We start from the raw sequence: 14,297 nt of genomic DNA, 5'->3' as shown, positions 1-14,297 counted from the left end.
AAGGAAGGAAGGGTGGGTAAGCAAGCAAGTAAATTCAGGCTCCCTGTATAAACAACTTGCTCTGCAATCTTCAGTCCCTTTGAAGTTTAGGATATGCCATAACCCCTTTCAACATTTCTGCTTCATCAAGGGAGAGGTCTGCAGAGAACAGGGAAGGAGTAAACAACGAGAAGGGCCTTGACTGCCCCACACAGAGCAATGGCCAGCCAAAGCACAGCCGCCCAGGAGCCAACCCGAGAATAATGACGCCAGGCTGCTTCTGGGGCTGCCTCTGGATCCCTTTCCTCTGGATCCACGTGCAAACTTTCATTCCTGGGGGATTAATGCACGTGGCTGGCCCACAGATCTCTGGTGGCTTCCAGTAAAGTCTAATTCTCTCCAGAGACAGCAGGAAATCAAGAACACAATTCCCCCCCACCCCACCAAAAAAAAGAGCACATCAAGATTGGTAGACAATCGGAGTCAACATAACCCAGCTCTGGGTCCTATCCGCCAACGTGCACTTCGTTATTAGTCTCCATTCCTCAGGGCAATTATGATGATGATTATGCATTAATTTAAATTTATTGGCCAGTCATTTTTACCACTTCCACCACAAGACAGACCTACAGACTAAGCCAGTTGAAACCCACTGAAGACGTGTGGACTTCCAATTCCCAAGGCTGGCTGAGGGATTTTGGGAGTTGTAGTCCACATGTCTTGAAGTTGCCGAGGGTGAGAAAATATTGGTCTGAGGTCTTGGCCCTTTTGTGACTTGTGGACTTCAACTCCCAGAATTCCTCAGCCAGCGTATCTGGATGAGGAATTCTGGGAGTTGCACTCCACATGCAGGGGCCTTCAAATTTGGCCCTTTTATGACTTGTGGACTTCAACTCCCAGAATTCCTCAGCCAGCGTGCCCAGCTGAGGAATTCTGGGAGTTGAAGTCCACAAGTCATAAAAGGGCCAAGTTTGAAGGCCCCTGGTCCTAAGCCAAGAGAATCACCGGCCAAATATCCCTCAGGCTGAAGGGGGAAAGAAAACCAGAATCTCCCCCTCCTAATCTGGTTCCTTCCCACCACCCCACACCGCTTCTGTGGCTGAGAGGGAGGCGCTGGCCCAGGGTCCCGCAAGGAGCCTCTGTGGCTAAAGTAGAACGTCCACCTGGGTCTCCTCATTCCTGGTCCAACTCTTTCACGGGATCTGGGACCGAAACAGATCGACTGGGCCAACATTCTTTGGGACGATTTGAGGGCTTAGGGGAGAATAGAACCTGAAACTATTCCAAGTGCATGTAGCAATTCTTCTCCACTATCCTGCCTGGTTCTGGAGCTGTGACTCACGGGTCCAAAGTGAGCTCACCCCCGGTGGACGGTCACCAGCCCAAAGTCCTGCATGTTGAGGTCAGTGGTCCAAAATCCCCCAGATGGACAGTCACCAGCCCAAGGTCCCCAGGTTGAGGTTCAATGGCCTAAAGTCCCCAGGCTGAGCTCACTGGTCCAAAGTCCTGTAGGTAGAGGTCACTGGTCCAAAATCCTGCAAGTAGAGGTCAATGGTCCAAAGTCCTCCAGGTTGAGGTCAGTGGTCCAAAATCTCCCAGGTGGACAATCACCAGCCCAAGGTCCCCAGGTTGAGGGTCAATGGCCCAAAGTCCCCAGGTTGAGGTCACTGGTCCAAAGTCCTGCAGGTAGAGGTCAATGGTTCAAAGTCCTCCAGGTTGAGGTCAGTGGTCCAAAATCCCCCAGGTGGACAGTCACCAGCTCAAGGTCCCCAGGTTGAGGTCACTACCGCAAAGTCCTCCAGGGAGATTGTGTGGCTTCTCAGTTCTCACCCAAGTCCCTCTGTGGCCACTAACACCTTAACCACTGCCTGACTGACTCTCATATAACAACAACCACAACAACAACATAAAAATGGAACTGGTCCCTGGTGCCCAAAAGGTTGGGGACCTCTGGTATAGGGTTTCCTGTCCGAGCAGGGGGTTGGACTAGTCCAGGGCTTTTCAACCTTTTCACCCATTGTACCACTTTTAGGATATGGCAACATCCGAGGACCAACAGTCACCTAGCAAGGTGTCAAAAACTTGATGACAAAAAAAAGGAAAAAAAAGTGATGAAGTACAGGAAGTCCTCGACTTACAACAGTTCGCTTAGTGACTGTTTGAAGTTACAATGGCACTGAAAAAGGTGCCCCCCAAGCCACAGCCGAGCAAGACGCCTGCCTGCCCGCCTGGCGGCGCTCTTCCTCCTGTCCGAGGTTTTCATTGTTGTGAGCATTTCTGTTGAGGATTGGCAGTGGGGGTGGGGTGGGGGGGTGTTTGGTTTTTATCCCCCCACCTCTGCTGGGTGGTTGCAGCAGGTTTTGGTCACTTCACATGACCCTGGGACACTGTGACCGTCATAAATATGAATCAGTTGCCAAGCATCTGGAGCCTGGTCGCTGAGTCCTGGCAGCCCGGCAGCTCCAGCCATCTCTCGCTCAGGCTTGTGCAGTGCTGCCATCGGTTCAGCTCATTCCCCTCCCCTGCTACCACTTTTCTAGGATGGCCGCGTACCACCTGCCAGGTGCCCATGTACCACAGGTGGTACCCGTACCACTGGTTGAAAAGCCCTGGACTAGAAGACCTCCAAGGTCCCTTCCAGCTCTACTCTGATTAATGCATTGATTGATACGTTAAAGGTGCAATAATAATGTGGTGTGTCAGGGCGCACCAGGAACCACTGCCATCGCGCTGTCCGTGGCGTGCTTTTGTACCGTGGATTCCTTACCTGTGCACCCTGTGTGTGTTCTAGCATCTCCTCAAATTCCTGGTACTCCTCGTCGTCTGGCTCGGCTCCGGACAGTCGGGCTGCTCTGGCCATGAAGTACGGAGGCAGCTCCCCAATGGCTGTTCCAGCACCCTGGAGGAGAAAGTGCAGGAGACAGGAGGGCGTCAAAGAAAATCCTCATTTTCTTCCCTGAATAATCTTTCCTCCGAACTGGGAATACAGCCAAATGATATACAGCCAAACGGTCCTCACACTTACAACCCCTGTAGCATTCCCAAGGTCACGGGATCAAAATTTGGGTACTTGGCAACAGTGCTTTTGTTTTACATCCATTGCAGCATCCCAGGGTCCTGTGACTGCTAATTGTAGCTGGCTCCTGACATGCTAAGTCAATGGAGGAAGCCATATTCACTTAGCAACCGTATGATTCACTTAACATCTGCAGGAAATCGCTTAACAACCATGGCAAAAAAGGTAAAATTGGGTGAATGGAATAGAATAATGATAGGATAGGATAGCATAGCATAGGATAGCATAGCATAGCATAGAATAATGAGGTAGAATAGAATAGCATAGCATAGAATAGCATAGAATAATGAGGTAGAATAGCATAGAATAGCATAGAATAGCATAGAATAGAATAGAATAATGAGGTAGAATAGAATAGAATAGAATAGAATAGAATAGAATAGAATAGAATAGAATAGAATAGAATAGAATAATGAGGTAGAATAGAATAGAATAGAATAGAATAGAATAGAATAGAATAGAATAGAATAGAATAGAATAGAATAATGAGGTAGAATAGAATAGAATAGAATAGAATAGAATAGAACAGAACAGAACAGAACAGAACAGAACAGAACAGAACAGAATAGAATAGGAGCTGGAAGGAACCTTGGAGGTCTTCTAGTCCAGCCCTCTGCTCAAGCAGGAGAACCTATACCATTTCAGACAAAAGGTTGTCTGAAACATCCAATCCAGTTTCTGAGATATTGGAGCACTGCTATCATGTCCCCGCTCGTCCTTCTCTTCATTAAACCAGACTAGCACAATTCCAGCAACTGTTCTTTATATGTTTTAGCCTCCAGTCCCCTGATCCTCTTTGTTGCTCTTCTCTGCACTCTTTTTTCTAGAGTCTCAACATCTTTTTTACATCGTGGTGACCAAAACTGGACGCAGTATTGCAAGTATGGCCTTACCAAGGCATTGTAAAGTGAACCTTTACTTAAGTATCTCCTTGCTTGGCAATGGAAATTCTCAATTGTAGTTATGAGTCTAGGACTACCTGTAGCTCATTATTGGCTTTGCTGCCCTCTACAAGCAACAGGACAGCCAGGGTGGGTTCAGATGATCTAGGGTTGATCCCCCTCCCCACAAAACAAAACAAAACAAAACAAAAAACCTCCCAGATTTAGCAAGGCCTCCACAGAAGGCAAACTGTAGATTTCTACCGACCACAAGGAAGCCGTGTTAATTTTCAATCTTGGGCCTTTTACAAGAACTCTTATGCACGTGTAATCCTTGACATCACAACAGTTGTTGAGTCAGTAGCAATAGCAATGGCACTTAGAATTATATACCGCTTCACAGTGCTTTTTACAGCCCTCTCTAAGCAGTTTACAGAGTCAGCATATTTGCCCCCCAAAATCTGGGTCCTCATTTAACCGACCTCAGAAGGATGGAAGGCTGAGTCGACCGTAACATGGTTGTTAAGTGAATCTGGCTTCCCCATTGACTTTGCTTGTCAGAAGGTCACAAAAGGGGATCATGTGACACACACACACCCCAGGACACTGCGACTGTCATAAATATGAGTCCGTTGCCAAGCTTCTGTATGTGTTGATCACGTGACCATGGGCATGCTGCAACGGTCGTTAAGTGTGAAAAAGGGTCAAAAGTCACTTTTTTCAGCGCCGCTGTAATTTAAAATGGTCACTAATCGAATGGCTGTAAATTGAGGACGACCTGTGAAGCAGTAAGCATTATGTTTGGAGCTGCACAATTGCTTCACCGCCATGGGAAAGTTAAGACTTGATTAATTACTAGGAAAGAAACAAAATCCAGTTATAAGAGAGACATTCTAGGACCGGCACCGCTTATTTCTGCTACCGAAATCAGCAAAGGTTTAGATTGTGCAAATAAAAACCAGTATATTTTTAGCACCCTGAAAAAAGGGATGATTAGGTTAGAAACGGAGGTCTTTCAGATGTTTCAATAAAACCGGTCCTGTTTATCATCTTCGCGTCTTGCCATTTTCTCTCCTGAGCTCTGTGTGATTGACCGACCGTACCGTGATCTCATCGGAAGTTGACTACAAGCCCATGAAATTCAATTAAGCGAATGCAGCATTTAAGCAAATTCCAACTTTAGGAGTAAAGCCTGAACACAGGAGCCCGGTCCCTGCGATTCATCCGTCACCAACTGCTGTTTTGCAGACACAGCCAATATCCGCGGCAAAAGCCATCATCCAAGTATTGGTCTTTGCGGTCTAAAACAGTCTTTCTCAACCGTAGCAACTTCAACTCCCAGAATTCCCCAGCCAGCCCAGTACTCTTCAACATCTTCATCAACGATTTGGACGAGGGGATAGATGGGGAACTCATCAAATTTGCAGACAGCACCAAGCTGCCAGGAATAGCCAACACTCCAGAAGATAGGCTTAAGATACAGGAGGATCTGGACAGACTTGAACACTGGGCGCTATCTAACAAAATGAAATTCAATGGTGAAAAAAGTAAGGTTCTACATTTAGGCAAGAAAAACCAAATGCACAGGTATAGTAATAGGGGGTACGTTGCTCAATAGTAGCAACTGTGAGAGGGATCTCGGAGTCCTAGTGGACAATCCCTTAAATAGGAGCCAGCCGTGTGCTGCAGCTGCCAAAAAAGCCAACACAGTGCTAGGGTGCATTAATAGAGGGATAGAATCAAGATCAGGTGAAGTGTTAACACCATTTTATAAGGCATTGGTACAGCCACACTTGGAACAGCAGCAAAGATGATTTGGGGACTGGAGGCTAAAAACATACAAAGAACAGTTGCTGGTATTGGGTATGTCTAGTTTAATGAAGAGAAGGATAAGGGGTGGCATGATAGCAGCGTTCCAGTATCTCAGAGGATGCCCCAAAGAAGAGGGAGTCAAGCTCTTCTCCAAAGCCCCTGAAAGCCGGAGAAGAAGCAATGGATGGAAACTCATCAAGGAGAGAAGCAACCTGGAATTAAGGAGAACAGGGAGAACACTTAACCAGTGGAACAGCTTGCCTCCAGAGGTTGTAGAGGCTTCATCGCTGGAGGTCCCTTCCAAATCTGTTATTCTACATTCTATATTGCAACCATCCAAATGGACTCCCAACTCCAACCCCAAACATCTGGACTCGAGACAAGGTCTGAATCAGATTGCTGAGATCAGGAACAACAGGAAATTATCCCCAGCCAAGCTGCAACTTTACTTCTGCCAGGTGGGAGAAACAATTATTTTTATTCTTCTTCTTTTTTTTTTTTGCCCAGGTCACCCCAGCGGTCAAACCCACAACCCTGGAGGTGTGACCTAGAGGCAAAAAAAAAAAAGAAAAAAGAAAAAAAGAAAAAAAATCAGCACAGGCCATCTGGCTAATCAAAGGTTAACGGAACAGGAAGCTTGGCCTGGATCCAAGCAGTGCATTTAAATCGCAGGAAAGGTGTAGCAAACAATGTGGACAGCTGTCCAGAGGAGGGACGCACCTCCTCGGCCACCACCACCACCACCACGGGGCAGGTGCCTTCCTCCTTCCAGCTGCAGCCCAGTGACCCGTTCTTTTATATAGGTCTCCCTTTTCAAGCTGCTCTTTAGCTGTTGAGTTCCTTTTTGTTTTCTTGGCAGCTGCTGGAGGACCATTGTGGCTCCTTTTGTGTTTGTCAGGGCTATTTTGATACACACACACACACACACACACACACACACACACACACACACACTCGCCCCTCTCTCTCTCTGTCTTGCTGTTCAAAAATGCTTGCCACCACAAACATCCTGGTGGCATTTATCTTCTCGTTACAACCCGCATGGGGGGGGTGAGGTGTCACACGGAGAAAGTCTTTGGGTCTGAAAGGTGGAAATTCCTGTTTGAATGAGAAGGTCATTCAAGAGCCTTGGTGGAGCAGTGGGCTGATGCCTCCTTAAGTAACACCAGCTGCCTGCAATTAGTGCAGGTTCGCATCCCACCAGGCTCAAGGTTGACTCAGCCTTCCATCCTTCCGAGGTAGGTAAAATGAGGACCCAGATTGTTGGGGGCAATTAAGCTGACTTTGTAATAATGCCGCTTGGGGGGTGTGGAAAGCCCTAACAAGCAGGCATATACATAGAATGAAGGCTACTGCTAAGCTTGTAAGCCGCCCTGAGTCTTCGGAGAAGGGCGGGATATAAATGTAATAAAAATAAAAATAAATAAAAATAAATAAAAAGGAGGGGCAAGGATGGTTCAAGAGTCTGGGAGGGGGGGAGGGGGAGACAAAGTTCTCTGGGCCATGAAAAATATCTCTTTAGGCCTGCGGTGGCGAGCACACAGAGCCCTCTCTGTGCGCATGTGCGCCATCGCCCCAGTCCTAGGCCTTCAGCTGGATTTTATAAAACCTTTTCGCTTTAGGCCTCCGCCGCCGTGTGCAAAAAACAAAAAAAGGTTCAATCAACTTCTCGCAGGGGAAAAAAAAAAAGATCTCGCAAAGTTGGAATTGACTGATTGAATTTTTTAGTCCCACCCAGTCTGCCGTTACCACCACAGCCACGCCCACCCAATGGGCCACGCCCACCCAATGGGCTACACCCACCGGCACCCGATGATACCTAAGTGGGTTTTGGATTGCAGTTTGGGTATTTGGTCTCTAAAAGGTTCTCCATCGCTGCTTTAGGCTGTCCCACAGGTGCTTTTCAAAAGCTAACTAGACTGCCTTGGGGTTTTTTTTTTCCCTTGAAAACCTTTCGCTTCTCATCCGAGAACCTTCTCGGATGAGAAGCGAAACGTTTTCACAGAAAACAAAAACGAGAAAGTCCGGTTGCCTTTTGAAAAGCACCTTTGGGACAAGCAGGACCTGGAGGACTGAGCATCTCCACAAACATCTCCTTAAGGCCAGGGGTCTTCACGCTCGGCCAATTTAAGACTTGTGGACTTCAACTCCCAGAATGCCTCAGCCAGTGACAGGGCCGATGTATAGACTGATATATAGCCCTGATATATAGAGCTGATATGTAGACAGAGAACATAATATCCTAATCAAGGAACCACCAAGGAAGAAACATTCTCCCACCATACACTGATGGGGCAAGCCACTAGAACAGAGGTCCCCAACCTTTTGGGGCACCAGGGACAGGTTACACAGAGAGAGATTTTTCCGCGGATTGGAGGGGGCATGGTTTTGTGTGCTGCCTGCATCCCGCGGATGTTAAATGAGAAATTTGTTGAGTTGTGCCCCATTTCACGACTGTTCTTGCCACATTTGTTAAGTGAATCACTGCAGTTATTAAATTAGTAACCTGGTCGTTAAGTGGATCTGCTTTCTCCACTGACTTTGCTTGTCAGAAGGTTGCCAAGAGGGAATCAGGTGACCCCGGGGACTCTGCAACCGTCGTAAATGTGAGTCAATTGCCAAATGTCTGAATTTTGATCACGTGACTCTGGGGACGCTGCACGGTCGTTCGTAAGTGTGCAAAACGTTCCTCAGTCACTTTCTGCAGTGCCGCTGTAACTTGGAACCACCACTGAGCCAAATGGCTGTAAGTTGAGGAATACCTGTATTGGCAAACTGGGTGGTTTCCCTGAAGATCCGGCTGGAAATTAATCATTTAAGAGGCACATCTGGTAACAGGGATTTCCTAGATCAGAGGCCCCCAACCTTTTGGGCACCAGGGACCAGTTACATGGAGAGAGGTTTTCCGTGGATTGGAGGGGGCGTGGTTTTGTGTGCTGCCTGCATCCCACGGATGGGGCTTTGCTTGTTTGTGTGGACCAGTTATTGGCATACCGTGGCCCAGTACCGGTCCACAGACCAGGGGTTGGGGACCCCTGCACTAGTATACAGGTAGTCCTCAACTTACAAACAGTTCTTTCAGTTCAAAGTTACAACGACCCTGAAAAAAGTGACTTATGATCCTTTCTCACACTTACAACCGTTGCAGCATCCCTGTGGTCAGGTGGTTTACTCGGATGCTTGACCGCTGACTTACATTTATGACGGTTCCAGGTTCCCAGAGTCACCCGATCCCCTTTTGCGACCTTCTGACAAGCAAAGTCAATGGGGAAGCCAGATTCACTTATCCGCCGTGGTACCAATTTAAGAACTGCACTGATTCACATTAACAAATGTGGCGAGAAAAGTCGTAAAATGGAGCAAAACACTACCAATTTCTCACTTAACAACATAAATTTTGGGCTCAGTTGTGGTCGTCACTCAAGGACCACCTGTATCAACAGAGAGCAAAGGAGAAACTTCCTGACAGTGAGGGCAATTAGCCGGTGGAACAGCTTGCCTCCAGAAATCGTGAGCGCTCCATCACTGGAGGCTTTTAAGAAGAAACTAGACAGTCACTTGTCAGAGATGGTATAGGTTCTCCTGCTTGAGCAGGGGGCTGGACTAGAAGGCCTCCAAGGTCCCTTTCAGATTCTATTCTATTCTATTCTATTCTATTCTATTCTATTCTATTCTATTCTATTCTATTCCATTATTCTATTCCATTCTATTCTATTGTATTCTACCTCATTCTATTCTATTCTATTCTATCTCATTCTATTCTATTCTATTCTATTCTATTCTATTCTATTCTATTCTATTCTATTCCTATTCCTATTCTATCTCATTCTATTCTCTCATTCTATTCTATTCTATTCTATTCTATTCTATTCTATTCTATTCTATTCTATTCTATTCTATTCTATTCTATTCTATTCTACCTCATTCTATTCTATTCTATTCTATTCTATTCTATTCTACCTCATTATTCTATTCTATTCTATTCTATTCTATTCTATTCTATTCTATTCTCTCATTCTATTCTATTCTATTCTATTCTATTCTATTCTATTCTATTCTATTCTATTCTATTCTATTCTATTCTATTCTATTCTATTCTATTCTACCTCATTCTGTTCTATTCTATTCTATTCTATTCTATTCTATTCTATTCTATTTCTATTCTATTCTATTCTATTCTATTCTATTCTATTCTATTCTATTCTACCTCATTCTATTCTATTCTATTCTATTCTATTCTATTCTATTCTATTCTATTCTATTCTATTCTATTCTATTCTACCTCATTCTGTTCTATTCTATTCTATTCTATTCTATTCTATTCTATTCTATTCTATTCTATTCTATTCTATTCTATTTCTATTCTATTCTATTCTACCTCATTATTCTATTCTATTCTATTCTCTCATTCTATTCTATTCTATTCTATTCTATTCTATTCTATTCTATTCTATTCTATTCTATTCTATTCTATTCTATTCTATTCTATTCTATTCTACCTCATTCTATTCTATTCTATTCTATTGTATTCTATTCTATTCTATTCTATTCTATTCTATTCATGTTACCACCTAGCTCAGAGAGCATCAAGGACTCCACAGATCACCCCTGTGCTAGAAATATTTTCTTCGTAAGCTGCCCTTTTAGCATCCCTGAGTCCCCCCTAAAATTAAAGCTCATTCTAGTCAGACAACATCAGCTAAGCGGTGGGCCGGGTTGCCCTGCCTATAAGACAGAAGAGATCTTCTAATTTTAAAAGGTCGGTATATAAATCTAAATAAAAATAAATAATAAATAAAAATAAATAAAAGCAGCCAAATGCCCTCCGGATAGGAGAGGACTCCAATTTCCATTATCCCTGGCGAGGCCACTTGCAAAATCCAAGGTTTTATCAAGGAAGGCGGCTTGGGAAGGAAGAGGGAGAGAGACAATGGTTTGCACCGTCCTGGGAAAGGAAAACAAGAGGAGAAAAGAGACTCAGTTCAGCCCTGCCTTGTCCTCGTGGTCCTTCCAAAGTGGCAGCAAATCTTTGAGGAGACTTTTAAGATTCCATTCACAGACCTGACCACAAGAAAGCCATATTTTGGGAAACCCCCTGGGGTCTGTCCCTTAGCCTGGTCTACCTCAAAGGGTTGAGAGGATGGGGAGGATAAGGCTAAGCAGATGTCCATGTTAAGAGATGTGGAGGCAAACGATATGCCCCGAATTGGCAAGAAGTAAAGCACCACCTGCTCGAAAAGCAGCCTTGCCCATCCAAGCATATCTTCATAAATTGGCCACACAGCCCGCAAGCCAGGCGCAGATGCACCGCAGAACAGTCCCCTTAGGAGGAAGTGGCCCCGAGTGACTCAAAGCAAGCCAGCCAAGTTGCATGGTGCAGGGGAGGGGGAAGCTTCAACACGGCTAGGGGACAAGTGGGGGAAAGGAGGGTATCAGGGTATCTGACCACTTACTAGTCTTACGTGGGTTTAAAAGAAAAAGAAAAAATTTCAGATCATAAACAGGTTAAATGAAAGTTGAAACCGGGGCGGAGCTGCACATCAGAAGCAGGTGCAAGCTAGTTACAGACTTGTGCGCTGTGATAATTTGGACCCCTTCCCCCACCCCCGACACACACACACACACACACACACACACACACACACACACACACACTTGTGATTTGGTGCTAAGAGACTATTTTACAAACCAGTGCAAACAGAAATAAATGTAATTTAAAAAAACCTAGGAGCCACAGAAAAAGAGCCGGCAACTTTGAGGCCTCAAGGTTTTGCAGGAAAAAAAAATCACATCTTTGGGACTTAATAAAAGCAAAACAATGTCGCATACCAATGGGATTTTTCCCAGGAATATTTTTGTTTCCTTGTTTGCATCCCTGCTTTATTATTTTTACAAAAAAATACAACCTATCCAAAACAACTTTAGGTGATTGGCCTAAAGTCCCCCAGCCGGCTTTCGTGGTTAAGGCAGGACTAGAATTCACTGTCTCCTGGTGATTGGCCCAGTCCCCCAGCCAGATTTCATGCCTAAAGTGGGACTAGAACTCACTGTCTCCCAGTAATTGGCCTAAAATCACCCAATTGGCTTTCACGGCTAAGGCGGGATTAGAACCCCTTGTCTTCCAGTGATTGGCGTAAAGTCACCCAGCCAGCTTTCATGCCTAAAGCAGGACTAGAACTCAGTGTCTCCTGGCTGAGGAATTCTGGGAGTTGCAGTCCACAAGTCTTAAAGTTGCCAAGTTTGAAGACCCCTGGCATAACACCTGCTGCAAAAAAAGGTCATCAAAGAATCGATTTTATGACCCTCGTGGCTTACGACCATGATGGGCATGCTCCATTAGAGTTGTAGGTCGAGGACTAGCCAGGTAAAAATCTGACTGATTCTCTACAGCAGGGGTCTTCAAACTTGGCCCTTTTATGACTTGTGGACAAGTCATAAAAGGGCCAGGTTTGAAGACCCCTGCTCTAGAGAGTGTACCAAGGGAACGTATCCTCACAGCGACACGGGTGACACTCAGATTTAATAAATACAGGGAGTCCTCGACTTACAACAGTTCATTTAGTGACCGTTCAAAGTTACAACGGCACTAAAAAAAAGTGTTATCGCCATTTTTCACATGACCGTTTTGCGGCATCCCCGTGGTCACGTGATCAAAATTCAGAAACTTGGCAACTGACTCATATTCGTGACGGTTGCAGTGTCCCCGGGGGGCCTCACGTGATCGCCTTTTGCGGCCTTCTGACCAGCAAAGTGATTCACTGAACGAAGTAACAACTTCAGCGATTCACTTAACAACCGTGACAAGCAAGGTCATAAAATGGGGCAAAGTTCACTTAACAAATGTCTCGCTTAGCAACAGAAATTTTGCCCTCAACTGTAGGTCGTACGTCGAGGAGTACTTGTAAATAAAAACAAGAAAAGAAATCCTCTATGCTTCTCCTTGATTTAATCCAGCTTCCTTCATGCTGATTGGGGATTCTGGAAAAAAAATGCTTTCCCAGAACATTTGGGAATGCTAACTTGTGAAAAATATATATATATATATATATTTTAAGTGAATGCCTTGTCACACCGTGGCTGGCTCTACAGGATTGATGGAGGCATTTTCTGTGAGGCAAAGAGGAAGCAGCCCCCCTCTTAGTAACGTTTATTTTCAGGGAACACAAAAGAAATTGGTTTAAATGGGTGGAAATCTGGAAGAGAGAAGCTGGAGAAAGGAGCCAGAAAACGACTTATTTCTTCCTGGCTAAGCAATTAATTTGCAGCAGCTTCTTGGGTTCTGATGATGTCATTTAAAAAAAAGAAAGAAAAAAAACTAAGGGAAAACAAATGTGTTTTCCACTGTAAAAAAAAAAGGAAGCCTTTTGTTTTTGGCTTCGTGTTGCTAACCGAAGCGGGGGGGGGGGGGGTTTAAAAAAAGGTTGCACTGAAAATGAACTTTCCCTGAATTTGTCCAGTCACATGCAAAACAGAATGCACAGAGAACACATGACGCCATGAAACAGATCCCCTGCTAGAGCATTTAGCAAAGAGCGAATAGCTGGAGCCGTCTAAATTTGGAGGCTCTAAATTTTCACTGTTAGGTAACCTGACGGTTCGTCGTCACCTGTGCTCAGGTGTTCCTAGGTCAGGGGTAGGCAAACCTTGGCTCTTTTTATGACTCGTGGACTTCAACTCCCAGAATTCCTGAGCCAGCCCTGCTGAGGAGAAAGGGAGAGGTTTCCAAGCTGAGCCAGGCTGGCTCAGGAATTCTGGGAGTTGAAGTCCACGAGTCATAAAAAGAGCCAAGGTTTGCCTACCCCTGGCCTAAGTGCTATTGCTATTGCAGGCAAACTCTACTGCAGTTTGCTCTAGTGCAGGGGTAGGTAACCTTGGCTCTTTTACAACTCGTGGACTTCAACTCCCAGAATTCCTGAGCCAGCCCTGCTGAGGGGAAAGGGAGAGGTTTCCAAGCTGAGCCAGGCTGGCTCAGGAATTCTGGGAGTTGAAGTCCACAAGTCATAAAAAGAGCCAAGGTTGCCTACCCCTGGCCTAGGTGAACAAGGGATTTGAAACTGGTTATATTTCTGCGCTGGCTGTTGAATGGAATAAACCAGGCCCACCCACTACAAACAAGTGAAAAGTTGGCTGTGGAGGTTCAGCGGAAGGAGGCAGAGCTTGCCACGAGCAGATGTATCCACCTGTTTGCATTAGGAGTGACAAAAGCTTCCTATTTGGGTGGAAGAAAGCAAAACGGGTAGTCCTCGCTTAGTGACTGTTCAAGGTTACAGCAGACCTCCCAGGAGGTACTTCAAGACTTGGTTCTGGAGTCCTAAAAGCCACCCAACTTGGGTCACGGGTGAGGATTTGGGGCACAGCAACTGGTGTACATTTATTTCTCTACCTTTATTTTTAGAGGTAGTCCTTGAGTTATGACAACGGAGCCCCCAATTTTTTGTTGTTATGTGAGACAGCTGTCAAGCGAGTTTGCCCCATTTTACGACCCTTTTTTTGCTACAGTTGTTAAGGGAATCACTGCGGTTGTTAAGTTAGTAACATGGTTGTTAAGG

At 45.4% G+C, this 14,297-nt stretch overlaps 1 protein-coding gene across 2 annotated transcripts in view; it reads right to left on the bottom strand.

Annotated features, from left to right (window-relative positions):
- The window catches only part of VMP1 (vacuole membrane protein 1), a 150,556-nt gene that overhangs the window by 62,808 nt on the left and 73,451 nt on the right, over window positions 1-14,297 (bottom strand). For both annotated transcript variants that reach the window (XM_081346612.1, XM_081346613.1), the window contains one exon: window positions 2,747-2,878. In XM_081346612.1, the coding sequence (XP_081202738.1) occupies window positions 2,747-2,878 (132 nt within the window). The remainder of the gene's footprint in view (window positions 1-2,746; window positions 2,879-14,297) is intronic.

The sequence above is a fragment of the Vipera berus genome (genome assembly GCF_964194415.1).
Source record: "Vipera berus genome assembly, chromosome: 1".
NCBI classification, from domain to species: Eukaryota; Metazoa; Chordata; class Lepidosauria; order Squamata; family Viperidae; genus Vipera; species Vipera berus.
This window is presented reverse-complemented; position numbering and strand designations above follow the sequence as displayed.